Here is a 25,505-nt window from a genome sequence, read left to right as displayed (position 1 = left end):
TGAACCTTAATTTGTTTTTTCCTCTAACCTTAAGCTGCAAGACCAGTATGAAGACCCGTTTCATGGCAAATCTTTTTTTTAAAGAACAGGTGGTAAAGAAACAGCTTGCAGACCTCTGTATGCTATAAAGTATCAAAACCCTAAGCATGGGGAAAACAATATTATCTCACAATATTACTAAACCTGCTTACCTGCTTCACCTGCTTTTTATATGTTAACAGCTCATCTTTAGGCCAAGATTTATTTTCTGCTGCTTGAGATTCTTTCCAAACTTCTGAGGGAAAGAGAAAAAAAAATTGCTTTAAAAGATGAATGTTTTAAAAAATTTAAATAATTTCTGTCCTCCCTGACAGGCAATTCAGTGCAGTATTTATTATATGCAATTATTCTTTCAAAATCTACAAAATACCTAGAACTTTGCATCCATTTTATTTAAAATCAGATATTTCCTCAATATTTCTTTGGCTAATTAGATTTCCAAAAAATAAACATAGTAATGGGAAAAGGACCTACAATAATTAACACTAAATAATAACATTTATAAAATTTCTTATCTAAGGTCTGGTTTGTTTCTCCTACAGACTGCACTGGAAAGAAAAACAGCTAAATATAAGAAAAGAAAATATATCAGAAATTTATATCAATAGATGTATGATCCTTTAAAGCAAATAATTCAGCAATGCCTCTAAACATTAAACAATTCCCCAAACATATCTAAATTCAAATATTTGAATTTTGAAAACAGTTTGAATGACAAGCATAGAATGATGGGCACTAATACATATTAATATAGATGGATGTCTTATGATTCCATTTACCTAATCAGCATGCTACTTAATAAAAGCCAAATTCTTTTATAGCCAGCAGTTGCAAAATTAAACCCCATATGAAAAGGAAAGAACAAGAGACACTAAAAAGAAAGAGAGAAAAATAAGGGGATTCTTGTGATTTATGAAGTACCAAAATGTTTTCAAGGAGTGTTGAATTTCCTTTCCAGTTTTATCAGCTTCAAATATGAACTACCTATCTTAACAACTCACAAGCAAATAGAAGCACTATAAACTTATTATATTTTAACATTCCTAGATAATTCAGAATGTTACCAAGCTTGCTTGGTGAAAACTTGGCAGTACTTGAGGTCCATTTTTTATTTCTTCACTTTCTATTGGTGCTGATTGTATAAGCAAGAGAAGGCAACTAGTATCAAACAAAATATACTAAAATAAAATTGTATTGCTGCCTTATAGAAAAAAACAGCGTCAAATGAACATATATGTAAAAATTAAATTTTGAGCCTTCATTACGCAAATTATTTTGAAAGAAACAAGTGCATTCAGAGAAAAATTATCTTAGGTTCATCTTTTGCAAACATTGACATAAATGTTTAACACTTTACTATAAATGACTCCTCCATGGAACTGCTCATAGTAGAGAAGTTTACAGGCTGAGTGCAATTCTCAATTAATCATTTTCTCCGGAGGATAAAATAATAATTTCTGCACTAGCAGGAAAGCAATTACAAAATTTAAAGTTGTTTTTAGTTGACAGGCGTACTATTCTTGCTCGTCAAAGCAGTGGTTCAATAATTCCCTCTTCTGGATTAAATTAAAAAAACCCAAACAAACTAGAATTTAAATCCATCAACAGCTCTCAGCACAGGTGGTATCTTTTTAAGGACAGTGTGGCTGTTCTGAGCTCCTGGTTAGCACACACAGACTTTACCCATTGTGCCACACACTGCCTTGAGGAGCTGGTGCTAAAGCAACAAACAATATCACATCTCAGCTACATTTCATTGACAGTACTGCTCTTTACAACTGCTACCAAAATGTTAAATATTTCTGGGGAAAGAAGCCACATGCTAATGCAAAAATGAAGTAAAGCCACCAGCTGAACTTGTATTAGAAACAGTCTGACATATCATAGTTTACTGTCACTATAAATGCCCACTTGCTTTTTAATGTAAGAACCTCCTACACAGTAGAATTTTTATTCCACTGGGTGTATTGTCCCCACATCAATTTTAAAATACTGTTTTTTAAGGCCTAGACTTTTTTGCAAAACTTTAATATCATGTAAGAAGAGTGGTTTGAATGGTAATACTTTTTTCTTGTATATTAGAGAAGGAAAAGGAAAAATGGAGTGTTAGTAGGCTAACAAAAAGTGATAGATGCATATAATAACACAAAAATGCAAACTAGAAAGCAATAAAAAGCTATGGCCTTGCATGTACATGTTGCACATGTTGGTGTCATGCTTTTAACCAAAGCCTTAGTAATTTATCTACCTTTGACAAAAAAGACTGCTTAAGAAAAAAACAATTCATATTATTTTTTTCATTGCCATAAGAACAAGGCACTAAAACAGAGGAGTGGAGAAACAACTTAGACTAAAAGAAAGAGATTGAGCATTATCTTCTCAAGCTATACCAACCAACCTTCCTCTTCTTTGCAATAAATGCATATTCTCAAGCATGGTGATTACCAAGGACTATTAATTATTATAGTCCATCTAAGCCAACTGCATGCAATTTATCCAGTTCATGGAATCAAAGAGAAATTCTCACAAAGCCCTTCACTCAACCTGGCTGGATCAACTTATGTTTCTGAAGTATTGCACAATATGCAAATTGTACATATTAATTTTCCTGCTCTGTCAAAACCAACAGAATTATATGAGCAAATATTATCTTAATTTCATTTTAGACACCTGTACATGGCATGTGATTGCTTTCCTTTGTTGGGTGTGGTGTTTTCTCTTTTGTCCATTCAGCCTGGTTGAATCACAGGCACAATGCTATTGTGTTATTTTAATAAAATTATGTGTACTGTCAATATACATACTATGGGCCACGTGTTTGCATTAACAAACACAAGGCCAAAGAGGTGTGATATGAACTTTGGGAGATAAAGGAGCTATGGCAGCTCTTAATTCCTGTGGGAATCTGTTCTTGAGTGTTCTGCCCATCCTTGAGGAAGATGTTTCCTGCACCAGTATTTTAACCTAAGAAGTGATGGAAACTTCTGCTGTGCCTTTAAAAAAAATCTTTATTAGACATAACATTCCTACCAGAGGTGTAGAAAACTATTCAGGTACCCCAGAACCTTGATAACTCATTATAAACCATTTTAATATTTTAAGTCATTTTGCTATGTTTGTGGTATCTGTTGTGGTTAAAAAGTCTTTTATGAAGTTTATGAACCCTTACATAAAGAAAAAAGGATTTATCATTGCTGTTGTTTGGATTTGGGTTTTGTTTGTTTTTTAATAATTACCTCTAAATATATCTGATTTGAGTATTTTTATCTGGTAATTCTTTGATTCCTCATTTGGTAGTTACATGTTAATGAAGGAAATTATTTTCCTCTCTGTTGTGAATAAAAAAGTGCAGAAATGACCCTGATAAATGGCAAAACAAAGTCATTTGAGATGTGTGAGTATACAAATATGTTTTACCATGGTGAATTTCTACAAGTTGTTTATATGCAAACATAGCTAATGACCCTTTGACAAATCTTGATACCCTGAGATAACAATCTATCTGGTTCAAATTAATTTGCTTTGATGTTATAATAGCAGCTTACTGACCTAATAAGGATTAATCTCCAACTTTGCTGGACTCAAGTGTAAAAACATACTCCCTGCTCCATAAGGTCTGTAAGATTTTTAGGATAACCATAAATTATGTGGGCCTAATAATGATAAGGAACTGTAAAATGATTGTTGATAAAATGTGACAAACTGAACTTGTTACTTTGAGAAGTAACTTACTTTCAGAGTCCACAGCCATAAACCATTTACCCAAGATCCAACCCTAGGTAGTTTCATGCAATTTTATGAAAATAAATTATCTTTTTTTTATTTTAGAAAAAGTAAAATGAGTTAACTGTTACAGAAAGAAAAATCTCCAGGTGTCCAGGAGTGGTAGAAGCCACTCCTGAAGAGTAAGCAATTCTCTTCAGCAAGTGACAGAAAGTGCCACAGCCTTTGCCATGATCAACCATGTTGACTGTACTCAATACTGTGTGCTTCCTGAATTTATAATACATTGCAAACTCAGAATAAAAAGCATCATGGTCATGATTTAGGCACCTTTTAACAGATGCTAAGACTGTGAGAAAAGAATTCCACAAGCTATGTGTAAGGGAAAATATGAAAACCAGTAGGAAGAGTCAGAGGTTTCACCCCTCAAATAGAACTCAATTAGAAAAATTGAAATAAATTGAAGAATTTTTCATTTCCATGATGTTTACAATATATCTGATAGCACTGAAAGTGGTAAAAAAGAAAAGAAACATTTTCAGCAAGACTCCTTAAAAGATTGTTTTATTATGCATCACTATATCTGTAACATAATTGTCATGTCAGCTGAAGTATAAAGAACATATAGACCAAATAGCTGAGATGCTGCAATGTCATAAGCAAATATCTGCTTGTATTTATTTATAAAGAAAATACAGTCTATATCTTCTTGAATTTTTCTCCATCAAATCACTTTTATGAGTATTAATGCAATACAGAGAAAGTTTTAAGGCATTACTTAAATTAACTGAAAAGAACTAGAGATGTTTTTAAAAAACTAAAAAGTATATTTTATGTCTTGCTGCTAGTGCAGTAGACTTTATAGTCCTTGTCTAATAGAAGCATTCAAATTTGATGTTATTTTCAGAGAAAAAAAATGTTCACTTATTTACCACCCTCACAAGCTCATCTGAGTAACCAGCTATAGAGGAGCTGCAGGTTTTTCTGAGACTAAACCAAATACATACTCAATATCTTAATATATTTCAGGGTTAGCAATAAGCCTCAAGGCAAAAAAATTACTCCAGTCATTGGAAGTTACATTATTCTTATAATAGAAATCCTATGTTTTCACAGGAAATATGTCAGGAAGCATAACTGATAACCAACTTCCCTCAGAGGACACAGGGCCAAGCAATAATGTCCCACCGAGCTAGCATTTTATTCCCAGGTGATGCTATTTCTGTGCAGGGGGAAATCCAGCACTCAGCCTCCTCAGAAACACTGTAAGGTGTCAATGATAACCAGTTATTAATGCAAGATGGAGAATAAGATAAGATGGAGAAAATAATTTTCTTTTTATTTTTTTTTTAGTGTAAGGAATGAAAAAACACGTTTAATTCTAAGAGTAGGTTTTCATTTTAGCAGTTCCATTCTTTTCTTTCTTCATTTAAAACAATACATTTCTTACTTTATTAGAAAATATAAGCTATGAAGCACAGTGTAAAGTAAATAATCCATGCATATTAATAATAATAATAAAGAATTGTTAAAGTCTTCAACTTAATTATAAGGTCACTTCAGTTCAAAAGAGAGATGCTGTAAAAGCCTTTGAATTAAAATAAAAGGTAATCAGCAAGAAGGGTCTCATTCATCCTCACTAATGTTTGTATGTCAGTACCTAAAAAACATTAAACAACAAAAAATTGGAATAGAAAGTCATCACTAGGTTCAAATTTTAATTTTATTTTTAACATGATTGATTAAATATTAGGAATACCACAATAACTCCTGTCAGATTTTCAAAGCTCAGAGCCCAGCAGCTCACACTACAAACAAAATAAAATCAGTTCTTCTCATATCAGGACTTGGCAGAGGCCAAACTTTGAAAATCTTACCTAGAGTATAAGAAGAATTTATTAAAAAAAAAAAAAAGTAAGAAAACCACACAACTCTGCACACATTACCAATCATTACTAATTATTTCTGGTAAGTTAAATAACAGTTTTCCAGGTCTAATAACTCCTTAACCCTCTTCAAGTCTGTCTGAAAAGTTTTTGCAATCAAATGACAAATTCCAACCATCCAGTCCCAAAATATCACGTCCCTAAAATAAAGCCGAGCAATGAAGAGGCATCATCCCAATGCTGCCCCACTGAGAAAAGCCCTCTCTGATTTCAGTGCCAATTGAAATACACCATAAAACATACAGAAAGTGGAGACACTACCAGTGCATCAACCACACCAAAAAAACCCAAAAAAATCAAATCAGAGGGCATAAATCTACTGGAAATTCACTTTGATACTACTGCTGCCCATGGACTTTCATATTTAAATTCATTTAGTTCAGGTGGACTTATTTCTCTTTTAGTTTTTGCATTCAGTCAAAAAGGAGTCCATCTCACATTTAGAGAATGTAAGGTACTGTACATTTTAGCTGCCTTGGAACTGAAACAAAATTATCAGCCTTGCCTAGAGAGGACAAAAAGCCATCTGATACTAAGTGAACAGTGTAGTTAACTAATAAATTGGCAAACTTCTGGTGAAAATCTAGGGGAGTTTTCTCTAGCATCGACCCAAGGCCCAGTATCACTGGTATCATCTGCTGTAATTTAAATGAAGGAGCTCTCTTACAGAAGTTTACATGATTTACATAATTATGACAATAAAAAATTATCTTATGAAGACTTCACAAGGTAAGCAATAACTAAAAGAAACAATACTTTCACTCATATTTCAAATGCATATAATGCACTTTTTCATTAGGAATAGGTCACCTTAAAAAAAGAGAATGTAAAAAAAATGGTTTAAACTATAAACAGTATAATAAAAATGACACCTCAAAAGAGGTAATGTTTGTACTTTGATATTGGCTCATTTTCAGTTTTAAGGGACATAAAAAAAAGCTAGAAGAAGAAAGAGCAAGGAATATTCTGTGATGCATTAATGTTTTTATCCATTTGTTTTGTCTGGCTTCTGTGTTGTAACACATTGTAGGAGCTGGAAAAAAAATATACAACTCTTATAAAAGTAATATTTACCCAAGATAAAAATATTGCTCTTGTTCTGGTTCATCTAGTTGCATTTTTATGTTGTATTTCTGGCCAAGAACACTCTCCAGGAGTTCTTTGATCATCTGGTCTGAGGGAGATGGAGAAGTAGACTGCAGGGAGGCAATTATTTCATCAATAGACCTTGCAACCACTTTCACAGGCAGCACTGGGGTGGAAGTAGACTCTTCAGATTTGCTCTGCTGGAAGTTCTTCTCGTATATTTTTGAAATGTCTGGTGCAGTGATATGCCTTGCCTCTTCCAACTCTTCTTGAGCAGACCTCACACTTGGCTGCTTACTTCCTTTTCCCTGAATCCTTCTCAATTCGACACCTAAATCTTGTTGCTTTGCTTTTGAAATTACTTTGTGTGTCTTCTTACATCCTTCCCTAGTTATTTTTGCTTTTCTTGAAATGCTTTTATTTTTATTAGAATCTGTAGAGCTAAATTCCATGCTATCTTTAATGACTGTACCTGTTTCTTGAGTTTTACCTCTTTAAATTCTGAAGATCCATCTGTAGCATACACACTCTAACTTTACTCTCAGCTTTTGTCTTTTCTAATGAGATGAGGGAGCTATTAACATGAAAATTCAACCTGGAGTAACTTGACTTCTGAGGTGGTGCTAGGTGTTGGACTGTTACAATGTTTTTTTAGTGGTACCTGCAAATGATGTTATTACTAGCAAAGATGCAACTTTATTCATGAAAGCACAGTTGTACTTTTCTGGAGCAACTTCCTTGATTTTTTTGTCAGCACTGTCTTCTTCTGTAGATTTATTTCTTCTTCTCATCACCCTGAGTCAGGAGTTCTTTTTTCATGCCTCTTGTTTCAGAAGGCACCCTCACTTTCTGTGAACTTCAGAACCCCCACTGAATTAATTAAGAATATTTTTATTTATATTCATGACAGGATCATGTGGGCTCTTCGACCTCTGGAGAGGATAAAGTTCTTAACTGATGCAATTGATCTGGTGTTAAATCTTCCAATAAGGGCTAAATGCTCTTGTTTCTGAGAGCAGCAACTATTGCTTGTTTGATCTCCCACTGAGATTCCTCCCATATAGTCTCATGTTCCTTGATCGTATTCAATGCTTCCACATAATTCAGTCCCGAGTACTGATGTTTTCTAGTGTTTTTTCTTACTGTAAGCACTCTGTAAACTCAAGCAGAAATGAGGATTGTTATTTTACACACAAGCAGAGGTGCCAGCTTGCAGAGGCTCCTCCATTTGCTAAGGGTCCCATTGGTGTTAACAAGACTCTTCCAAACGACCATCATGAAGCACCAGCAATGGCTATCAGCATTTTACATCAGGAAACAGCTGGATCATTTCTGATTTTGGGAGTACAAGCTGGAAGCAGAGAGGGGGTAGCACATGCTGCCACCCCTGACAAGTGCTCTGAACAGCCCCAAACACCCTGCACTGAGAATGGACATGGAGCACTTTGAGTGGGGCACTGGTGGGACACTCCTCCCCTCAGTGAGCTGAAAAGGGTCAGTCTCATTTGGAGGTGTCATTAGAAATGTGTTTCTTACAGCTGCCTGGGGGATCTGGAAGGGGCAGGAAGGGCAGGGGGTTTGTACCTTTTGAGCCTCATTTCTCCCCAGTGCATAGCAACCCTTGCTCTGCTCTCAGCCACGAGCAATTTTAATGCTTTGCCCTGAGAACCAAACATATGGAAATTTGTCCACCATGCAGTCTTTTCCTGGATTATTGTAGACACACTTTTCTTACAAAACTAATTTTTTTATTGTCAAAGTCTGGAGATGAAACCCCAGTCAACTGTATGTGGCTTGTTCATCATCATCTTCAATAAAGTTTCTATTATTGGGATTTTATTTTCAGTACTAACAGTTGCGTGCACCAGGAGAGACTCCATCTCAGAGTCCATAAACCAAATGACTTTGCAGTATTAAAAGAGTAAAAAGTCTGAAACCAGTTCTCTGAGAGGAATCCTGTCCCCATGGCTTGCAGTTTTACTAGCCAATCCTTCACAGAACAGAGATGCTGAACATATTTGATAGCTGTTTGGTGAAAGTTAAATTTTAACAGTAGTTCTTTTCATATGTGAAGCATGAACTGTAAGTGGACTAAAAAACAAATAGCATTTCAGTATCTAACAAATGTGGGGGAGGTAACACATGCCAAAAATCATCAAACTTAATTTAAAAAATAATTTTAAAATAGGTTATAAATTAAAGAAAATATGGAAAGTGAAAATGAACCTCTCAAGATGGTCATAGCAATGGCACAGACCTACAAGGTTACATTAATCATGTTCCCAAGAAGGCTGATGGTCTAGAACATATGCAACACTAAGCATATTATAGCAGTAAGGGGGGAAAAAAGTTCTGGAATTTCCATTAATTTCTGGATTGTAATACTTCACAGAATTATGCTTGTAATCCACTTAAGTCCCTTATGGTAAGTAAAGATAAAGCCGTTTTTTAAATCTTTTTTCCACTTTGGAACCTTCAACATCCATATGATAACAAGGAACTGTAGGGACTAACTGAAGGTGTTGGATTCAAGTATGGCATTAAACTGCTTGAAAAGCCCCACTGATCTAGCAGGCAAAGGTCTCCCATTATCTTCTTTCTTTGCAGTTTTCAGCTACGTTTTTGTAGGTTTTTTTCTCCTGCCCGACTGTATTCCTGGAGTTCAAGGGGTCGCCACTGACTTTCTTTCAAAGAATGCAACTCATACTAGGGTAGATGGACAGTTTTCAGCTTGATAATGCAACTGAAAACATGTTAAAGATGAAAAAGTCATTTGCCAGTCATTACATGCCAATTAATAACAAGTTTTCTCTTCTGATAGCAAGATAACTGATTAAAGCCCCATAATATGCCCTAAAAAGCCTCTCTATTTGATGCCTAATTTGCTTCTCTCTCTGTAGCAAGAATCCCAGAGTAGCTGGAGAAGCAGTAGGTAGAATATCAAATAGTTGTGTTGAAAGATTCCTGTTAGCAGTCCAGGCCATTAAAGCAGTTCAGAACAGGAATGAAGTGTTCGATTGCCACATTGAAGATGAATCCTATTAGCAGTTTAATGCAGATGTAAGCCTAGAGAACAGATTCATTTCAAACTAGTTAAACAGTAAGTAAAGCTTCAATGATTTCGTTTACCTAGAACAGTTCCTCTCTGCAGGAGTCACAGTGGGATGTGGAAGAAAAAGCCCTGCATGTGAAGAGGTATTTGCATCAGGAAGTTCCAGTAAGAATCTGCTGAATGACAAGAAGGATTTGCATTAAAAAAAAAAAAAAAAAAAAAGTCTTAGGAGGAAGGAAAAAACCTTAGACACAAATTTCCTCTTTAGGTTAATAGTGGTGATAAAATGGCAAATGAGTATGCTGTGTTATCTTACTGTATCTGTTGGCTGTCAGGTCTGCTTGCAGAAGAGCAGGGGCTGGTTCCTGGGGAATGCAGTCAGCTTGTGAGAAAGGTTCAAGCCTTGGATCATAAACATGTCCTGTGTTTCTAGATCTTACAAGCAAACATCCCCAAGGGGATCTGATGTAAACTTAAGTCCCAAATGCTGTATTTTTTTCCCAACTAAAGCAAACATGATGCCTAGCAGCCATTCCTGGAGCAATTGTTGCTAATATATCCACTAGATCCTTTAGCTTGAGCTCCAGAGATGACAGTTGCAGAGATTCTCATCTGTGATACACAGGAAAAGAGGGAACATTTTTCCCTCTTTCCCCAGGTATTATTATTACCATCCCTTAATGATCACAATGATCCCTAAAGCCTGAGGGTGGGGGGTTTTATTAAGTATTTAGTTAAACAGGTTATGCCTTATCTCTGAAGATTGTAAAGTCCAAAATTTAATCAGTAGATGAATCTTTATAGTTAGCAAATGGACCCAGATTTGGAAAACCTTCTGGAAGTTCAGTCCCTGGGTACACATTATTATTTTTCATAATTAGACCTCACCAGATCACTAAGCTTTCTAACATCACATAAATTGTGTTATCTAAGTTATTAGTCTATTAATGTTATAAGGAAGGGTTTTCTCTTCTTAGGAAGAAAAGCAATCATTTAAAAACTGTTCAGTTGGATAGAGAAATTAAAAAACAAAATTCCTCATCTCTGAAATTGTCTGAGTCCATGTCATGTAGGAAGTCCACTCCCAGTGCACATTGCTTCCATGATCCCATTCCATGATGGAGTGAGATGTACATGGTGTCCCACAGACCCTGGAAAAGCACTGGAGTTAATTGCTTCCAACAGCCAGCTTCATCTGGGCAACCAGAAACCAGGACAGCATGGTGCATATGAAATACCTACAGCCTTCTATGGGCTCTAGAGAAAATAGCACAGGGAGAAGGATGAGCAGCTTGGAAAGACGAGTAGCTCTTGTTTAAAGGAAACATGACTAAGAGCATGACTACTTTGCTAGCTCTGTGGGCTCACACCTAGTTTGAAACTAAATGCTAAGCCTCACCTTGGTATTCTTTTCCAGCTGGCTGTGAAAATCTTTTCACATGTCATAGTCCAGAGGTCCCCAGCCCTTCTGGGGGTGCTGCATTCTCTCTTCTGCAGGCACAGCACCAATCAAGTCTGCCTCAGAACTGCAGTACACATGCTCAAAACTATTCCCCAATGCAACAGTTCTAGAAAGGATAAGAGCATATTTACAAATTAATTTTCACCATGATGTCCAAGTAGCATTATTCCATTTTAGAAACCAGAATGAAGAGAAGCTGAATGATTGTCTAAAGTTCCCTAGTAGAACCAGTGGTAAATTCATAACTGAATCTGTGTTTATGATGGATAGTAAATAGAAAATCAGAGGTATGCATCCTCAGGGTAGAGGCTACTGTTTGCTTTTCCAGGGCCTCAACCTATTTAGCATTTTTGCCATGTATATATATAAAATGGCCATAATTAATCAGAGTAAATGGATTAATTATAAGCTAAAATACTGAACTGTGAATTATGGGCACTGGGAATGTAGCACAAAAAGTTCTGATAGTTGCACTGTGGGGACAGGAATCTGTAGCAAAGGAGTAAATGGCAGAGGGGTTATCTCTTAAATCATACAGTGTCAATACTGAAAAGTCTTTTTGTTAGTTGCATCCAACTGAGCTGAAGGAAATACTGCTTTTTTTTTTTTTTCCAGTGATCAATCTATATTGAATCCCTTGTGCAGTAAGCAGCCATGGAAAGGTTTTGTGGAATTAGTATTATAAATCACACATTCAATCCCTTTGTGAGTGTTGAAAGCATTGTCATTCTTCTAATCACTATATCCTATCTCTGATCCATAACAAATATGCACACCCAGCTCTACTAATCTCCATTATGATTGTGAGATATCTGTATTTGCCAGTTCCATGCCAGCAGAAATAGTTAACATTTTTCTTCCTCCTAGGATTTTGGGCTTTGTCTTTTTTTCTCTTCTCTCCCTATTTAAGAATATTGGTATTTTATAATATAATATAACTCAAAATAGATACAAATAAAAAGTTGAAAACAAGATGAAGCTCTTTTATTTTAAAACATATTTATAATGAGAAGATCAATACAATGAGAAAATCACTTGGTCATTTTGAGTAACAATAATTCACAGATTTATTTTTACCATAACATGACTGTAATATTTCCAAGTATATGCTATTTTACTATATAGCCCAAGAGAAATTACTGAGTTACTTCTGGAAGTCCATCACATATGGCTGTTATTATAGGCACAAGGTTAGAGAGGTTCCTGGCTTTAAATAAGGCTGCAAGTAATAAACAGAGAAATTCCAGCTAAACACCTGACAAAGTCTTTTCTGAGATTGGGCCTTCACTCACTTTAGTTTTAAAATTTGATTCTATTTGATCATTTCAAAAATATATCATATCTCTAATACAGCAGGCTTCCAATTGACCATTCCAGTCCAGCTCTTTTGTTCTCCTAGGACAACAGCTTGCATAGGTGTAGATATGTATGTGTTTGTAGATCTCAGGTTTCACAGCTGAAGACTCAGCTTTGGTGGACATAACAATACCACTTAATCACAAGAAAAATCTTCACATCACAGCAACAAAAAGAAATGCCCCTCAAAGGGCAGGAAGAGTTGCCTGCGAGGGCTGAAGTTCCAGCTACCTCTAACGATAATGTTAGAAAAGATTCAATGGATTTCTGGGAATGGATGGATTTTGGAGCAAATATTCATAGATCCTGAAAAGGGGAAAATGGTTGTTCAATGAGCAAATGGTTGTTCAATGAGCAAAGCCAACTGGTGAGTTATGGAATTGTCTGAACGGAAAAGAGGAGTTTTCTCTTTAGGAGGAATGGAAGGAAAGTTCAGATGTTAAATTCCCTCTCAATCATCCCAAGTTAAAACATAAAAAGTCATAAACCTGAAACTACATGCACAGCAGAAATACCTAGGCAGCTGCCTTGTTGGCTAGAAAGGGATAGAGGAAGAATGAATTGAATCTGATTCTTACCTTGTCTCACCCACAGCTGCACAGAGAACTGAACCCCAGTGATGGAAGCCATATGGTGGTCTAAATAATCTTCATTATGTCAGTCTCTTTAAACTACTCAGGAGTTTTCAAATTCACCCTTGAAGTACTTGAAGGAGCAGCAGAAGTTTAGACCTGCCACAGGAATGATGAACCACTACTGAGCAGCTTCTTCCCCTGAGAAGTCCTAAGACGTTACTAAATCCAGACCTTCCCCATGGTTGACTATACTGTTTTATGGATCTCATGATTTTAGAGTGTTACTAGTTAATATCACATTCCCACATGTCAGTGTAAAACTACAGACTGTGTTAGGGTCTCTGATCATCCTTTTCCAGGCCAAACATCATTTTTGCTGCACACAGGTTAGTTATGTCCTATAATGGAGTAAATGGCCAGTGTTTCTGTATATCTGTGAAAATGCTGCCACACACCTCACAATTACTCACTGTTAATATAGCTCAAGAAAATGAGCAGTAAATGCAGCTTGAATTAATTTATGCTCTAGAAACTGCAAGATGTATAACACTGTGGAACTGCTCCCTGGGGAGGAGTTTAAATAAGGCAGCCTTTTTTTGAACATTTGATTCTTCAGAGCTGTCAGCCAAGGAAACCATCTAGAATAGATACTGGTATCTTTCAAAGCTTTTCTGCAGAACTGCTTTAGAGACAGAGACAGCAAAATGAATAGTTTTTGCAGCTGAATAGAAGATAGCAAACAGTTTGAAAATATGTTGATATGCACTGAAAGAAAGGTAGCATTCCTTCACTCTCCATTGCTCAAAATTAAAGGCATCAAACCAATACTACTTTCTGCATAGGAAAGTCAGTTTGCAAAGAAAGTGGAGTAATATATTAAAATGAACATTACAAAGAGCTGATCAGCTCTGAATCTATTGCCCAATACATAGATATTGTTTTTTATCAGTAAAGCAGATATTCTCAACGATAACTCATTGCAGGTTTTGGAGAAATAAGACTCGGAGAGTAGAAATATCTTTGATTCATGCAGCAGGTATTGTTGGGGCAGGGAAGGCAGATTTTGATCCATTATGTTACTGGGGCAACTTTTTGCGTAGGTGTGTCTCCTATCAAACATTGTTTCTTATATCAGTTCATTTAGATTAACTGCACTCACTGCTTTAGTTTGCTTTTTTGCTTCCTGCAAAAATCTGTATATATCTTGAAACACCATTTTTGGAACTTGGGTGAGATTCTACAAAGTAGGTGCCATCTGAGTACTTGTGTTTATCCCTGCATAATCATATTCCCATCTCTTTTGATACTGCTTCTTCCATGCCATAGTATTGTGGCTACTTCAAAACATAGCATCCTTTAAAACAAAATAAATCAAGCAATATTTTCAAAAATATATCAAGTAATTGAGCAAGAACAGATGCACTGATTGAAATACATGACAGAAGCATTTACATTTATGTTTCAGTATATCACAACATAAATAAAACAAACTACAACTGAAATAAATACCTACATGGCAGCTTCAGTCAAATTATATTTATCAAGTGCATTTATTCTTGCATAAAGTAGAACACTCTTGGTCAGTTACATGCTGAAGTGTGGGCATCCTGCCAGCTGGAGTTCTCAAAACAGCATACATACATCTAACTCGTTTACCTAGTTAAGAACTCTTCTTCTGTTAGACTATAGAACAAAAAAAAAAAAAAAACAAAAAAAACCAAAACAACACAAAATAGCAGCTTTCTTATTCTCATCACTGTAACCATCAGATATCAACATTTGTAATTTTTCATTTCATTATTTTTTCCTCTTTCTCCTTTAATTGGTCATATACATGAGCATTTTCAGATGGTGGGATATTATTTATCATGTCGTTCAAGTTTTATGATATCAGCTCTGCAGAATGCCTAGAAAATTAAATATTATGAACTGCACTGAAATTAAAATAAAATTAAAATAAAATAAAATAAAATAAAATAAAATAAAATAAAATAAAATAAAATAAAATAAAATAAAATAAAATAAAATAAAATAAAATAAAATAAAATAAAATAAAAATCCTGCAACGGAGCGTCACTGTTGTAAGGAGCTGTACAAGGTCTCCAGGGCCTGGCAGAGGGGCCATGAAAGCAGCAGGGCCCTGAGCGTGACCCGTGCGGGGAGCGGCGCCGGGAGCGCTGCGGGCCCCGAGGGCGCGGCGGGACCGGGGCTCGGCGGGGCCGCGCTCCCGCGGCAGCCGGGCGGCTCTGCCCGGGGCCCGGAGCTCCGGAGCCGGCTGAGGGGGCTGGAAACCCGCGGGCAGAGATGCCCGGTTCTCCTTGTAGTGGAGAGGGGACGTCCAGCCCGCCCAGAGAACCAGAGCACGGCTGCGGGGCTGGAAAAGGCGCTGTCGGAAAAGGGGCTGCCCTACCTCGGGCCGGTCGGAGGAAGGAGCCCACTGGATCGTCACGGTAGAAGACTGGAAGACTACTCTCACACAGCAAAAGCCCAGAGCAAATGCTGACCCCACGCAATTCCCTCATTTGCCTGAGCCCTGGCCCAATGGTGAAGAGTCACTTCTCGCCCGTGAGCTCCGGGGACAGGGGCGCGGAGCGACCGTCCGGACGGGGGCTCCTCCGGGTGTGTCTGGGGGACCCCCACAGGTTCTTCTAAGTGAGAGCTCATCCACAGGAGCACAGAACAGCTGCTGTGCCTGTGTGAGGGGGGCAAACAACACCTCCTCTGTGGGCTCCCCCCAGAAGCTGAAGCGCTACCGACGATCACCCACCCGTGCTGAGGAGCGCTCAAAATCCCTCCCCGTCCAAAGCACACGGCTCTGGGCACAGACACGTTCCCAGACGGTTGCCGTTTGCCTGCTTGGATGGGGAAGGATTTCAGCCTGGAAACAGACGGGAAGAGAGATTTTCCATCGTGGGGAGAAGGTGGGGGAGGCTGACAGAGTCCTGCGGTGTTTTCGGTGACCCACTGCATAGGCTTGGACCACTCTGTAAAGCCGGGTTGAGGGTCCCTCTGCAGGAGACGGGTGCGGGCAAGCGAAAAGAAGGCTGTACAGTACAGAGCAGGGAATACATACCGGTGCGGAGATAACCTCGCAGCTCCTTCCCCAGCTAAACGTCTGGCCCGCGCAAGCACTGCCGAGAGAATCTCGTCCGAAAGACGATGGTATTTTGGGTAAAATCGAATAAGCCCCTGCAAGTCAAACCGAAGGGCAGGCAGATGCTGCTGCTGCTAGGGGGAAATTAGAGCGGAACGAACTGAAACAGCGCTCCACATTAAAATTAAAGCTCCCTCCGCTTGCACCGGCCGCCCGGCCCACGCGTGGGGCAGAGCCTGCGGGCGGCGCTCCCGGGCGGCGCTGGAGCTCCGGGCGCCGTGGGCAGCGCCGGGCCGGGGCCAGCTCCGCTCCCCGGGGCGCTGCGGGGAGGCTTCCCAGGGGCGAGGCCACTCGGCCTGGACGGAGACGAGATTCCCCAAAACCAGACCCTTGCTGAGGGGCCTTTGCTGGGCCCAGCTCTTCCTGGCAGCGCTGGTAACACGGTCTCCCCTGAAAGTCCTGTCCCCGCTCCACACACACAGATTTCCATATTTTTAAGGTCAGGTTTTATGTCTGCACTCTTGGCATAGCGCATTGGTGAAGCCAAGAGCTGAGACCCTAGTCCCATCTATCCGGCTAAAGCAGAGCTCACCTCAGCCTTCTCTTTCTTCAGGTTGCACTAACAGGCATCCCTGAAAAAAAAATAAAAATAAGGATAAACAACAAAACAAACAAACAAACAAACAAAATTATACAGAAACTGGTGCTACTCGAACCAGAGCTGTGGAAAAAGCGCTGTGTAATTTGGGCCAGTACTACTGACCTGACTCCTGAAAAACTCATCAGCTAGGCGCGACTGGAGAGCTCCTGGATACTACACAGCATCTCGCGTCCTAGGAGAGTGCTTCTCTGCTGAGCCTGCTGCAAAGGGTACTGATAAATCCCACTGAACTCGCAGAGCACTTACACAGGGCTTCTCTACATAATGGCTCAAGTGCAGGGCAAGGAAAACTACTGAAATACCCACTTTTTCCTGTGGCCGTGGGCAGAGGTGTTCTGACCCCCTTCTGGACTTAAAGGAGGATTTTTCTCCACCAGGGCTGTACCACAGCAACTGGGCTGAAGAGAATTTCCAGCAGCGGCTGACTCTGAATCTGGCTTGGTTATTATACATCAAGTCGAGAGGCTCTAAGCAGATTAAGAGGAGATCCTGCTTGTGCTCTCACCTCTGGGAGCAACCTCAGGAGGGAGCTGAGCCCGCAGCCGAACAACAGGAGGCGCTGAGGCTTTGCACAACCCCCAGCTCCCCTCCCGGGCAGAGGGCATCCCACCCGGGGCGGCCGGCCCGGAGAGCGGCTTTGCCGGCTCCACGTTTGCTCCGCCCGGTGAAACGCCTCCATGGTCTGTAGTAGCATCCGATGAGCGTGGCCGGCTTTGTGCCTGCCCTTTTTTCCAGGTACAGAGTGACCCAGCGTGGGCTGCCCGGCGTCCCGTCGGGTGTTGCTCCCGCGGGGCTGGGCTCTGGAGAGCGGCAGCACCGCCCCGAGGTCACCCGGCGGGGGGGTGCGGACAGCGGGGTCGCTGCGGCAGCTGCACTCCTGCCAGCATCCCCGCAAACGTGCTGCTAGGGGGGAACCACACTCCACAGACCTCAAATGCTGAAATGAGCAAGTCACCGCCGTAAGGGTCTCTGTTTTCAGACATGTACACCGCTTCCATTAGGGAAAAAAAGGAGGGTGCATACATGAAGACCGCAATTTTAATATTTCTTAGATATTCCACTGGGGTTTGTCCCAATTTCCATGAGTGTAGTTTGGCCATTTGAGAAAGCAGGGGTTTAATCCAGTGCTTCTATATATTTTATTTCCTTCAAGACTTATTTTCATATGTTGTTTTCCTCTGCTGATTCCAGAGTTTTGTTTCTTTCAAGGATTTGACTTAATTCTGTTGCCAGATACATATATATGTTAAAAAAAAAAAGACCAGAACAAAGAAAGGTAAGGGGTAATAGAAAATGCATTTACAGAAAAAAGTTAAAACATATTTGTCGAGACAGAGATATGCTATATCTCGTCATTTGGATCCTGTGTCTCTATAAGAAACTTCAAAATTCTATTTGTGAGGGTGACATTTCCACAGATCACTCGAGAACAAATCACTGTGGAAACAACAAGTGTGGCCAGGCTGAACGATAAACACATCAAATTCTGAAATTCTGACCCAGATGTGTATTATAGTTTGTGTGGTATGATGTGCAAGCCTTTTCCAAAATCCCAAGAAGCTTTACTTCCCCTTCAAATTTTCACTGTTGGAAAAGTTGTGGTTTTTTGGTTGTTTTTGTTTTTTTTTTTTTTGTGGGGGGGGGGGGGGAGGGGGGGGGGGGGGGCTGTTTGTTGGTTAGTGATGTAGATTTTTTTGTTTTGACTTTTTGGTTTTTGTTTCCTACTATGAGGTGATAGAAGTTCTAGTAGCTAGGTGGGAACGAACTCACAAGGGATAGGACAGAGAAACCCAAGAAAAGTCCATGGTGTTGACATAGGCTCGAAGAGCCGGACAGGGCAGAAAGTGTTTGATCCCTCTGCAAAGACTGAGAGATTCCCTCCATAATAACAAAAAGCAATGTCAGTTTGTTTTATCGGTGTTTTTTACCTTTTACCAGCCTGTGTAGGATCCTCCTCCCCGTTCGTTGTGAGAAATCAGGCCAATAAGCAAGAAGTTGGAAATGAGATACCCACTACCTATTATTGCTGCTCCTGGTCATCTGGCATCAGAGAGAGCTTCCAAATGAGCCTTCTGGGCTGAGGGCTTTCCACAGTAAAGATAAAAAAACGGTTCTAGTGACTCACCTGGTGTTTGCCAAGTGGAGGTTAATATCAGTGGATCCGCATTCAGGCCTCCGTCCGTATTTATTGGGAACTTCTAGTATTATGTCTCAGCACGGTGACTCACATGGTTTCTGAGCATAAGGCACCCAAAAAAGCAATATCATTATCACCATCTACATAGGATGGCACCCCGTTTGAAGGGCTAGTTAAGCCCCTAGGAAGAGGGGGTAGGGTGGGGGTAGGGCTGGGAGGGCTTTGGGGAGCGCGGAGCCGAGCCCCCTGCTCGCAGCCCGGAGCTAATCCGATCCCTGCCCCAGGGCGACGAGACGTGGGGCGCCGCTGCAGGGCCTGGAGGTACCTGCGCGGTAACAACTGTGAAATGAGGCGCAGGAGAGGGGGGTAACCTGTGCACTTCAGGACTCGGGACTTTGAAGCACGTCCCGGCCATCAAGTTAAAGGAGCATCTACCGTCCTTTAGTAAATATTGCCTCTAATCTCAGGGGTTTAATGCTGGATGGCCTTTTGCATTCTCTTCAAATAGAGGGGGCTGCCCTTCCTTCATCTACCTCATTTCATTCCTCCTATGCCTCCTAGCATTTGTCCTGTCCACCTGAAAGGGTGGTCGTGCCCGTCCCACGTCCTATCGCGTCCCGCCCCCCGCCCCCCTCTGTCCCCCTCTCCCACCTCTGTCTCTCCTTCTTTCCCCACAAGCTTAAACCAATTAGGCAGCTTTGCAAATAAAGTGCCGCCCCGGGGGGAGTTGCAGGCGAGGGGGACTGCCTTGTTTGCAGGTGCATCTCCGGCTTTGTAGGTGCGAACGCCTTTGTGCGGCGGACAAATGGGGAGAGGAGGAGGAGGAGGTGGGTACTTCTGCGACGTAAGATCCACATCAGCTCAACTCCACTCACATCCCAGCCGCACTTCCTCACTTTCTCAACTGTCTCGCCCCACACCGCTCCCTGCCTCCTTTTTGGCTGGTTATAGAGCAGAATTCAGCACCCACCGCCCCTCCTGAGAGGTGGCTTCCTGCTAGGTCGGGCTTTCGGGCTCTTTTCCTACTGCCCGTCGCTCGCTTGCAAGAAGGCTGGATGGTTACACCGGGCAGGTTGGCTCCATAATGTTAGGGACTGTGAAAATGGAAGGGCATGAAACCAGCGACTGGAACAGCTACTACGCCGACACTCAGGAGGTGAGTAAATCCCAGGGTCTGGCTTCGCTGCTGCCCCTGTGCAGGGGAGGGGAGGACCTGGGGGTGGCTAGGGGTCTGGAGGGGGCATCAATCGGAGGAATCGGTTTGCAGTCCAGATCCTGCCAACGCAAACGTACCTCCCCCTCCCTCCGGCGCCGAAACTGGCTAGGTTTCCCCAAGGAAAACACAGCTTCCAGGAGCCCTGGAGGCGTTTGGGGAAGACACAGGGCGACTGCGAGCCCGCCAGGAGGGCCGGGGGGCCGGGGGCAGCCCTTGATCTCATCTAAGAGGCGTAATCTTCTCTCGCGGCGCGCACAAAAGCACCCCATAAACTCTTGGCTCGGGGCAGAACACTCGCCGCGCCGCCGGCACCCGACTCCTTCCCGACAGATGGCAGGGGCCGAGGGAGACGGACGCCAGCGCGTCCTGGCCGGGGGCAGCGCCTTCCCTGAGCTTCTCGGCGGGATCTCCGGCCTCTCTACTGGCCACCCCGGGCCCTCACCTGCTAAAGCCGGGGAAAGGAAAGGAGGGGGAGAAGCGGCCGTTTGTCCGTACTTTGCGGACGGGCTGCCCGCCGTGCGCTGCTGCCGCGGGCCGGCTGGCGGCGCTGCCGAGAGCCGGGCCGGGAGGGGGCCCGCGCCCGACCCGGACCCGCCGCCCCCCACCCGGACCCGGGCCGGACCGCGGCACCCCGAGGCGCTTCCGCACCCCGCGCCCGCCTGACAGCGCCGGGCACAAGGAGAGGAGAGCCGGCCCGAGCGCCCACAACGGCGGCGGAGGAGAGGGCCACGGCAGAGCCCGGAGCCTTCTCCCGAGCGCCTCGGCCCTGTGGGGCCTCGGCTCCGCGCTGTGCCGCCGAGGCTGTGCCGCGGGGGTCCGGGAGGAGCCGGCAGCGCGGGCAGCAGCCCCGCGGGCTCTGCCCGGGAAGGAGTCGCTTTGAGGAAGTGCGGCAGCGAGGCAGCACCTGGGTGTGCGCACCAGGGCATTGCATCAGCACACCCGGACACACGGCTCCACAGTCCCCACGCCTCGTCCCGCACCCGGAGCTGGCACACGCGCCCGTAGGGCCACGCGGACGGAGCCTAATACGTGTCACCCGCTGGCATCTCCTTCAATAAAGGAAAGTCGGCTAAGGGCAAATAAGGGTCATCCTAATTATGTGCCGTTTCCAGACTCATTTTTCCTCGCTATACGCATTGTCCACAAACATAAAGTTAAGCGAACTTCGGTTTTGCTATTTTTAAAAATTTCAATCGTTTCTCCTCTCTTGCCATTTAATTTGAATAACTGCATAAATGCAACATGGGAAACCCAGCCGTGTTCTACCATCTTAAATAATGAATGTGATCCTCTAAATTGAAAGTGCGTTTATAAGTTCGTGAAATTTGTGGGGATCAGCAATGAATTTTATATATTTAACTGTTGCTTAAGCCTCCTTTCCTTAGCCATATTAGCCATAGTTCGAGTAAACTGGGGAAGTCTTTCTTTCTCCTGTTAAATCAGATGCCGTAGCGGAAAACACAATTTCAGGCTCTCCGACTCTGCCTTTTTGAGAGTTGTGTTATGTGGTACGGTGCCACAATTTTTTCCATGTCATGCAATTGTAGAAAACCTCAGAGAGGAAAAGTTCAGGCTTTTCATACTTTGGGAAAGTTTTGGTGTTTGATTGGTTGGATGACTGATTTTTCTTTTTTAACTTTAAGACAATTTTGATAGGAAATGTAGACAAGGGGAGAGCTTTCCACAGATAAAACAGGCCGATGAGAGCTGTTTGGGTGAGGATTTCTAAAATTATTTTGCAACAAGGCATTATGCATCTTGTATGTTTCCTACAAAATAAATTTAAATTATTGAGGGAAGGAAGCAAGAGGTGCGTGCGATTTTTCTCAGAAAATACAAGCAGTCTTTCTCCTTGGCGGAAACACTGTACGCCCACCAATTTCAATACTCTGATGAGTTTAAGTATTTAACTAGCGAGACAGGGCACAAAAACAACAAAACAGGGGAATGCGCCGGAAAGAACACATCCTCCCGGGGCAGCCTGAACCCGCGGCCCGGCTCCGCGAGGGTGGGGAGGGCTCCGGGAAGACGGTCGGTCTGTGCGCACCGCCGGTCCCGGCGCAGCCCGCGCAAGCTGCGACACGCCGGTAAACCGGGAGCGCGTCCGGAGAGAGCACCCCGCTCCGTGCCTATTTATGAATGTATATAAATATGATATAGACCTTTCCATGGAAACAGCTGCCTTTCCGCGCGCCTTTGGGGAAGCTTTTTCCCCGGTGTCGGGGACGCTTGGCGTCCCGCAGCAGGACGCTCCCACGGCTGGCTGGGCCGGGCGGGCGGATCCGGCCCCTGCGGGGTCCTGCCACACCTCTCTCCTCTAACTCCGTCTCTTTGTCTCGCTGCCCTAGGCCTACTCCTCGGTGCCCGTGAGCAACATGAACTCGGGGCTGGGCTCCATGAACACCATGAACACCTACATGACCATGAACACCATGACGACAAGCGGCAACATGACCTCCAGCTCCTTCAACATGTCCTACGCCAACACGGGGCTGGGGGCTGGGCTGAGTCCCGGCGCGGTGGCCGGCATGCCGGCAGGCTCGGCGGGGCCCGTGAACGGCATGCCGGCCGGCGTGGCCGCCATGGGCACGGCGCTGAGCCCCGGGGGCATCAACGCCATGTCTGCCCAGCCGGCCCCCATGAACGGGCTGAGCCCCTACGGCGGCATGAACCCCTGCATGAGCCCCATGGCCTACACCCAGTCCAACCTCGGCAGGACGCGGGACGCTAAGTCCTTCAAGCGGACCTACCCCCATGCCAAGCCGCCCTACTCCTACATCTCCCTCATCACCATGGCCATCCAGCAGGCACCCAGCAAGATGCTGACGCTGAGTGAGATCTACCAGTGGATCATGGATCTTTTCCCCTACTACCGACAGAACCAGCAGCGCTGGCAGAACAGCATCCGCCACTCGCTCTCTTTCAATGACTGTTTCGTCAAGGTTGCCCGCTCCCCCGACAAGCCCGGCAAGGGCTCCTATTGGACCCTGCACCCCGACTCCGGCAACATGTTTGAAAATGGCTGTTACCTCCGCCGGCAAAAGCGCTTCAAGTGCGAGAAGCCGGCGAACAGTAAAGCCACTCAGGAGGGCAGGAAAGATCAGGCCGGGGCCTCCAGTTCAAGCTCCAACTCCCCCCTGCACAGAGGCCACAACAAACCTGCGCAGCTGGACACGGCCACCTCTCTGTCCAGCTCCAACCCGTCCACCAGCCCCCAGTCTATGGACCACAGTGGATCAAGCACGGAGCTAAAGACCTCGGCCTCGGCCGCCTCTTCCACCATCAGCTCCGTACCCACCTTGGCCTCCGTCCCACACCCCCCTCACTCATTAGCCCACGAACCCCAGCTCCACCTCAAGGGTGATCCCCATTACTCCTTCAACCACCCGTTTTCCATCAACAACCTCATGTCCTCCTCGGAGCAGCAGCACAAGCTGGACTTCAAAGCCTACGAGCAGGCGCTGCAATATTCCTCTTACGGGGCCAGCATCCCCGGCGGGCTGCCCCTGGGCAGCGCCTCCATGGCTGGCCGGAGCAGCATCGAGCCCTCGGCCCTAGAGCCCTCCTACTACCAAGGTGTGTATTCCAGACCCGTGCTAAACACCTCCTAGCTGTGCGACCCCCGCCGCCGGGGTCGAGACCCCTCTTCCCCTTCCTGGCTTCTCTCCCCGCTTTCCCTGAGACAGACCAAGGTGTTTCCGCACGCTGCGTGCGAAGGACTGTTACTTTTTAATTGTCGCGCAACGCGTTGTGTGTTGTTACGATCCACCACGACCTCCTGCAAAGCCGGCCCGCTTGTACATACTCTCTCCGGCCCCTGCCGCCCAGCCCCTCTCCCCGGAGACCTTCCCAGCCTATGCAGGGTGTTATTAAAAAGAAGAAAAAAATGTTGAGCGTGTAAACTACTTGTTTGTGCTTTCCGCCCCATCGTCTCCCTCCCTTATGTGTTCTATAATCTCATGTAAGTTTACAGGTATGTGGCAATACTTTAACAATACGGAGATGAAGAAGCGAGTAGACATTTAAGACTTTTTTTTTTTTTTTTTTTTTTAATTAAAAAGGCTTTGAAGGACAATACTGCTGTGAAGTAGCAAAACACTAAGAGAATCTCTAAGCAACAAGAGAACTATTTACTTTCTCGGATCATCCTTTTGATACTTGTAAAATAAACCTTCGGCTATTACAACCCGCATAAAATCCAGATGCTACGGGCCGGATCCTGCACTCCCGAGGGGACCAACTGGAGCTTTGGAGTGCAGGATGCGACCCTTATCTTTTTCCAAGTGTTACCTGTTTTGGGATGTAATATAAAGTTACAAGAGGTCACAGCCAGTTGGAATTTTTTTTCCTTCCCATCTGTTACTGAAGATTCTAGTTCATCAGCAACTCTCATCAACATGTGGATGACATACTTATTTAATTTGTCTTCATTGTGTACCAGCTAGAACTGTGTATCTATAACCAGGTTATTTCCCCCTCCCTTCCCCCAGGAAACATTGACTACTACACTGATGCAAGGAAAAGAGGACAGCTCTGTCTCTTACCCCTTTTCAAACTTGTCTAATTTTTTTTTTTTTTTTTTTGTGGCAGTTTAATTATCGCCATCGTTAGCTTATTTCATCCAGTGTTATTGCACTTTCCACAGTTTTACACGGTGTTAGCATAGCCAGACGGGTTTTATTATTATTCCTGTTCGCTGTTTCAATGTTCTTAATTTATTGCATGGTTTATATTGTTTTCTTTCTTTACAGCTGGAAATTGCTTTAAATGACCGTAAAAATAATTACAAGTGAATTTAAGAAATTTTGTTAATTTTATAAATGTGATTGTAATTGAAAAAAATATTTTGATTTAAAACGATAACTGAGAATTTAATGCGTGAAGTCTGTTTTTGATCATTTGCAGTTAAGGACTTTAAATAAATCAAATGTTATCAATTAAATACTTCTGCTATTTTCTTACAAAATTTCTGGGGCGGGTTACGGAGCCATGTGCAAGAAAATCAAAACGCAGTGCTTAAGTGTGGATGTGAAGAGGAAAGATTTGTGCGGCCAGGCTTGTGCAGAGGGAAAGCGGGGGTCGCTCCCGCAGGGTGTGCTTGTGGAGCGCTGCGATGCCACCGGCCTGTGAGGCTGAGTGTACGGTAATGTCTTTTTTT

At 43.0% G+C, this 25,505-nt stretch overlaps 1 protein-coding gene and 1 long non-coding RNA gene across 8 annotated transcripts; one reads left to right on the top strand and one right to left on the bottom strand.

Annotated features, from left to right (window-relative positions):
* Window positions 1–4,949: 4,949 nt before the first annotated feature.
* Window positions 4,950–18,175, bottom strand: LOC306802952. 7 transcript variants are annotated; one of them, XR_013774518.1, is made up of 6 exons: window positions 17,500–18,175; window positions 16,313–16,965; window positions 13,243–13,921; window positions 9,924–10,022; window positions 6,783–7,947; window positions 4,950–5,422 (listed from the first exon to the last, which is right to left on the bottom strand). It is a non-coding gene; the product is annotated as an uncharacterized lncRNA (long non-coding RNA). The 7 variants fall into 7 exon arrangements; XR_013774519.1 differs by lacking the exon at window positions 4,950–5,422 and having other exon boundaries at window positions 6,591–7,947; XR_013774520.1 differs by lacking the exon at window positions 4,950–5,422 and having other exon boundaries at window positions 6,591–6,904.
* A 1,684-nt stretch (window positions 18,176–19,859) lies between these two features.
* Window positions 19,860–25,281, top strand: FOXA1 (forkhead box A1). The gene is made up of 2 exons (XM_079307675.1): window positions 19,860–20,287; window positions 22,696–25,281. The coding sequence occupies exons 1-2, from the start codon at window positions 20,216–20,218 to the stop codon at window positions 23,956–23,958; spliced, it is 1,335 nt and encodes a 444-aa protein (XP_079163801.1). The 5' UTR covers window positions 19,860–20,215; the 3' UTR covers window positions 23,959–25,281.
* Window positions 25,282–25,505: the final 224 nt, after the last annotated feature.

Source organism: Erithacus rubecula (assembly GCF_903797595.1).
Source record: "Erithacus rubecula genome assembly, chromosome: 6".
Lineage (NCBI taxonomy): Eukaryota > Metazoa > Chordata > Aves > Passeriformes > Muscicapidae > Erithacus > Erithacus rubecula.
Note: the sequence above shows the minus strand (reverse complement) of the source record. Positions and strands in the feature narration are given on the sequence as shown.